The 6,361-nt window shown below is 43.0% G+C and overlaps 1 protein-coding gene across 1 annotated transcript; it reads left to right on the plus strand.

Moving 5' to 3' along the window:
- Positions 1–3,717: 3,717 nt before the first annotated feature.
- LOC306932685 (manganese-dependent ADP-ribose/CDP-alcohol diphosphatase-like) lies at positions 3,718–4,692 on the plus strand (the record flags this gene model as incomplete). The annotated part of the gene is made up of 1 exon (XM_079514574.1): positions 3,718–4,692. One exon carries the CDS (start codon positions 3,718–3,720, stop codon positions 4,690–4,692), a length of 975 nt encoding a protein of 324 aa, XP_079370700.1.
- Between the last annotated feature and the right edge of the window lie 1,669 nt (positions 4,693–6,361).

The raw sequence follows: 6,361 nt of genomic DNA on the forward strand, positions 1-6,361 counted from the left end.
TAGTACACTACACACACATACACACTGAACGGAACAGAACAGCCACGGTGTGGGGGATGGGGATGCATGGTGGTCGGGGAGGGAGGGATGCAGAGATGATGCTAGGGACCAGAGCACAACCGAACCGATAACTTTCTTGATTTATTGATCCCCATTAGTGCACTTGCATAAGCATGGCACAACCATTATATTGTTTGTGTCATAGTCATGACACGAACAATAATAATCAGTACAAGTTAAAGTACAGTACAGTTAAACAAGTGTTAATGCTTTATGGTAACGTCCACTCACAGTTAACAGTTTTTTTGTATTGAGTTGTACTTGAAATGTACTGTAATTCTGCAAACTGTTAATCAATCAATCAATACACACACACACACACACACACACACACACCAAAGACAATATTTCACACCTGTACATTTAAGTATCAGATATGTAGAAATGTTTTAATGTAACACTATAATGACACTTTTGCACTGCATATTTGTTGAAATTCTTTATTGGGAATAACCCTTTAATTGAGATGAACCATCTCGTTTTCAAGGGGATCCACACATACAAAATGCATAACAAAACATATAGTTAGAAAACAAAAACATTTAAGAATAAGAAAAACAAATATTTAACACATTTACAATGTCATATAACGTAGACCTATAATAAGGAAAAAAGGGATTCCACACATTGATTCCATAGTAGCATCCAAACATTTGTTTTGTTCATTAACATCTTCGAAGTGTGTTATTATTACTTGAAAAAGTGTCTTGGGTTATCGGTTCAGGTGTAGTGACTGACAGTGGTGAACAGGTGATGGTCACGGGTCAGGCTGACCATATAAGGAGAGGAGGCGGAGACAGAGAACTCCTGTGGTATCTTTACTGAAACATTGATGCATGTGGTTGGTTCTTGGACGCACACAGGTTGGAGGGTTGCAGAAGGTGGTGGAAAGGTGTGGAGGTTTAAGTTTGGGAGACAGGCAGTAGTGGTGATCCCCTTTTGACAGCCACCCCCGCTTCCAGTTCTCTGAGAAGGCTGAACGCTCAAGACCGCCATAGCCGAATCATCTGCGGCGATGGAGGGTGAGGAAGCCACCCCGTCAACACTCCAGCGACCAGCTCCTCCCCAGGCTGGAACTCCTCAGGGTTGGGGAGAGCACTGGTTGGTGCAGAGGAGATGTGATGACATCTGGCAGATGTGGTTGACTCTAGGTCCTCACTGTGCAGTGGAATGGTGGTAGGCGTATGGGCTGGCCATCGATTGTCTGGTTCGGATTGGGAAGGTGGTCCGACATTCGGACTGGGTAAGCCAAGGTCTTCGGAGGTGAAGGCCAGATACAGCAGGTCAGGTCGACCAGCAGGTCCTCCTGCTGGTGGTTGGTGTCCTCCAGTCGGTTGACCCCCTCCGGCATGTTCCTCTCCAGGAAGGATGAGACAAGCTGGGCTTCTTCCAGTCTCTGTCTGGCTTCCGCTGTTGGGACAGGTGCTTTGCAATGTACTCTTGCTCCCGTAGAGCCAGTCGAGTCCGCTCATCCAAGAGGCGATGTCTCTCGTCTGCGGCTCGGTCCTCTTCGATCTGCCGTTCGATCTCCTGTAGAGCCATTAATCGCTGCCTCTCTCTGAGTACAGCGACTTGTGCTTGACTGAGGCTAATGACTGACGGCTGCGACCACTTTCATGGCTCTCATAGAAAGTAGAAACCCTCAGTCGGTCTGGAGGTTCTCGAGAGGTGACTGGAGGTTCTCGAGAGGTGGCTTGGCAGGTGGACCATGTGCAGGCAGTTGTAGTTGAGGGTGCTGCCGCTGCTTAACCTCCCCTTTCACCTTGGGTACTGCATTCTCCAGTATAGGGAATTCTCTGGTCTCCTCTTCACCTGCCATTGGTTCAGTCACATCCGTGACATCACGTTTAAGTTTGGGAGGCAGGCAGCAGTGGTGATCTGGGCATGCAGAAATGAGTGCAGCTAGGCCACTTTTATAGCCTCCCACACCTGTGCGTGGGCCAGTGAACAACCTGCTATTGAATCAGGCTGGATTGGATTGATTTGGTGTCGGTGCATATCCATGAGCCTTTTGACATTACTCATTATAATGTTTATTGTTATATTCATAGTAGTAGGCTAGTGGTGGTGGTGGTCTAGGGACTGTGCTAATTAATTAATTAATTAATGTCCAATCCAATAATGGTTACACTGCTCTTCTCTTCAGGTGCTCCTCTAATATTTGAGAACATCGAACTTATAAGAAAACAATAAATAAAAATCACACCTGTGTGAAGTGAGGGGTGCTAATATATTAAAGTCTAACTCATGTTGATTAGGTGATGTAATGGTGGGGGACCGCATGTAATTCCGACGGAGAATTAGTCCAACATGCGTCTGCCCGTAATGGTGATGTAAAACAAACTTAAATTCCACTAAGAATAAAGAGACAATGTGACGTAATGAGTTACAAAATTACGTAAGTTTTCCCTTCATTGTCAATGGCGTTTATTAAACAAACATTGAACTAAAGAAAAACATTAAACCTATATAGGAGGGGCTAGTGCCCCTCAAAAATAAAATAATATCTTAAAAGCCTTTTGATATATAATAAAATCACACCCGTGTGAAGTGATGGGCGCTCAAATCATTGTAGGCTATATACATCATCAACATCGTCATCACAATTTTGCTGTATATATGGAACATAGCCTCAATTCCACCTTCTTAAACTAAATTGTGTTGTGTATATGGAACATAACCTACTGTGAAGCTGTTCACAAAAAGTTTACCTATATCTTTGCTACTACAGGGAAAACATGCACATGTACATACCGGTATGTTACTTTTTTAGGGGCGCTAGCCCCTCCTATATACAGGTTTAATGTTTGTCTTTAGTTCAATGTTTGTTTTGTAAATGCCATTGACAATGAAGGGAAAATCATAATGCAAACAGTGCCTCATTACGTCACGTTTAATGTTTGTGTTGGCACCATTTGTTTTACATCACCATTACATCACCTAATCAACATGAGTTAGACTTTAATTTATTGTTAATGGCATTTAATGTTTGTGTTGGCACCTTTTGTTTTACATCAACATCATATTATTATTATTATTTTTTCCCCAGATAAAGTGTGTGTCTCACTCGGACTGTACTTCGACACAGCGGTGTGACGCTAGACCCTCGGAGCTTCTACATGGGAACGACGCGGCTCCAATGTGGATCTTACTTGGACTTCATGTGATCAGCCTGTTACATCAGTCATCTATGACACAATGATATTTATGACGTATATGACTCCAAAATTGATCAGATTTACTTCTGTATAATTAAATTCAAATATAATATAAACATTAAACTCAATGTTACTCATTGAAAACACATGTCCCTGCTTCTGATGAATGCTATTGTCCTAACGAATGGGGAGACCTTCATTATTTTATTTCATGCACAGACTTCATGGATTTTATGCATGAACTTACATGACTCCTTGGTACAATATTACATTATTATAACTAATCGAAAAATGAAGGTCTCCTTCTCACCATTCATTAGAAGGATAATCAGTCACCAGAAGTAGTAGGTATAAAGTAACCCAAAGGTCATAGTCAAGGTCATAGTCATTATGTAATGACCTCATCGTGAAATTACATCACAAGATTGTTTTATATGCAGCTGTTCACCTGATAACCCCATAATAGGTGTTCTGCATTGGGAAACTGCTTAGAACAGGAATGGATGACAGTTCTCGAACTCCACTGTTTACATTTGGGGTTGTATCAGACATTCAGTACGCTGACATAGATGACGGGTGCGTCCATTCAAACCAGCGATACTACAGAAACAGCTTACAGCTCCTACGAAATGCACTGGACACATGGTCCACGTCAGCTGTCAAACCGAAATTCATCCTTCAGCTCGGAGATATAATCGACGCTGTCAACAAGAAAAATGAGACATCGGCACAAGCCCTGGACACATTGATGAGCGAATTCAGCTCCAGTCCTATTGAAGTTCATCATGTGTGGGGAAACCACGAGTTCTATAATTTCAGCCGGACCGCATTGTTCAGCTCAAAGCTCAACAGCTCGACCCACTGTAATGAGAACAATGGTCCCCAAACAGGTGATATCTACGCCTACCACTTCAGCCCCGTCCCTAAGTTCCGATTTGTTGTCCTCGACCCCTATGATATGAGCCTTATTGGGAGAGAGGAGACGAGTGTAGAGTACAGTAATGCACTGACACTTTTAAAGCAACACAATGACAACGAGGACACTAACCTTCCTCCAGAAACCGAAGGTCTGGAGAGAAGGTTTGTGAGGTTCAACGGAGGGTTCAGTAAGGAGCAACTGGATTGGCTGGACAGTGTTCTGACCTTGGCCGATGAGAGGAGTGAAAGGGTCACTGTCGCTAGTCATATCCCCGTACACCCCAGCTCCACTACGCCACTCTCTCTAGCCTGGAACTATGATGAACTGTTGACCATTCTACACTCCCATGGCAGCGTGGTCTGTTACATGTGTGGACACGATCACAACGGTGGATACCACAGGGACAAGGATTCAGGAGTGCACTACCTCATTTTAGAGGGCATGGTTGAGACTCCCCCCGGCAGCGATGCTTTTGGCACGGTCTCTGTTTATGACGACAAAATGGTTCTGAAAGGCAATGGAAGAATCGCTGATAGAGAGATGCTGTTTCCATGATGCCAGAACACTTGGTGGATTTCCGTAGCCTCTGTCAAAAACACATTGCAATGTCCAGTACATTCCTACCTATTATCATGATATTTGGAAGTCAGACTATGACATCAGTACTACAACGTCACAGTGTGACATCATGGATCTCCATAATGTCACAGTATTAGTGGATTTTTGTGGATTTATAGATATTTCTGGACAACCTTCCCTTCGGCCTGGAGAGGGGCATACTTTTTTACCCGCATGTATTCAATAGCAATACCAACGGCAGAAGCAACCAGCCACGTGTACCTGTTCTTTAGGAGCAGCTAGCGCTTCAGTCTATTGCTCAGGGAGCAACACGAAACCAGGAATAGCCAGGGATCTAACCTGGAACCTTCCGCTTTGGCCTCTCGATCTACTCTACCTCCTAAGCTGGTGGACCTGCGCTGGGGTGACCTTGATTCTGAAGTGCTAATTTTCAAACTACAATGACAGGCCAAAGTCTGTTAGTCTTGGCCAGCAAATGAATGGCAACTATTTGTTTAAGTTAATTTCATGAGTTGTTATTAATTATTAATAATGCCATTGTCTTGGAAACAGTATTAATTTACAAGTGTTGCAGAGAGGTTGTGGGTGTTGTTTAGTACTTCGGATAGACATACTGGGAATTCAGTTACTACTACTAAATATTTTGAGAATGTAGTTTGATCCCCAAATCTAGAGGGACTGAGGTTACTGCCTGCACAGAAAGCAAATGTTTTCTGTCATAAATAGACAGGTTCATAATTTGATTCTGTTGCAAATATTCTGTTTCACTTGTAGCCCCCAGCCAAGACCCAGCCCGCAACAGCCCTGCCAATCGGGCTCAGCCCTATTGGCACGACAGGTTGCACGTTGGTCTGGCGAGTGGGTCAATCCCTGCTTCTGCGCAATGCTACACACTGTTTAAAGACTATATATTGTTGTTAAAAAAGGAAATGATCTACTTAGAAGTTGCAAGCACAGTTTTCAGCTGGGACATCTCTGTCCAATGTCAATCAATCAGTTATTCAACCTTGGTGTTTTTTTGTCTTTGTTTACAAGCTGTGAAGCAGTTTGTTTGATTCATGAATGAAAGATATGATTAATTCAAATGTACGTGGTCACAGCTCTGTACCTAGGCTACAACAAAAAATCACACTCGTGTGCATTGAGGGGCGCCCACTATGGCTGCCATGCGATTGCAGATTCACTGGCACTATGAGACATGAATGCAGTGTGCAGTGTATAAAACAAATGTTGGTCACATTAGTGCCCAATCAGGGTCATTTAGTGCCCTAAAGTTTAGGGCACTAAATGACTGTCTGGCAGCCAAGGTGGACATTTAAAATGTTTGTTTAGGGCCTAAACAAACATTTTAAATGTCCACCTTGGCTGCCGTATGACGTTATTTCAAAATACATTGGAAGGGCACAGCGCCCCTCAAAATGGGAGACCAGACTAGTTTACAGATTGAAATATATTTGGCATATTCGCAAATGATGAAATATACAGAATAACATATATTCATCTGAGCATGTCTGTTGAGCATGTCTGTTTTTTATTACTTTGGTCACAAACAAGCCTATTTCATCACTTAATGGCTGGATTGCCACTAACCTTTCCTCTAGTCTGTACTTGCACACATTCTCAACCAAGATATATAGTAAAAAGG

This window comes from Electrona antarctica (genome assembly GCF_951216825.1).
Source record: "Electrona antarctica genome assembly, chromosome: 11".
In the NCBI taxonomy this organism is placed as follows: domain Eukaryota; kingdom Metazoa; phylum Chordata; class Actinopteri; order Myctophiformes; family Myctophidae; genus Electrona; species Electrona antarctica.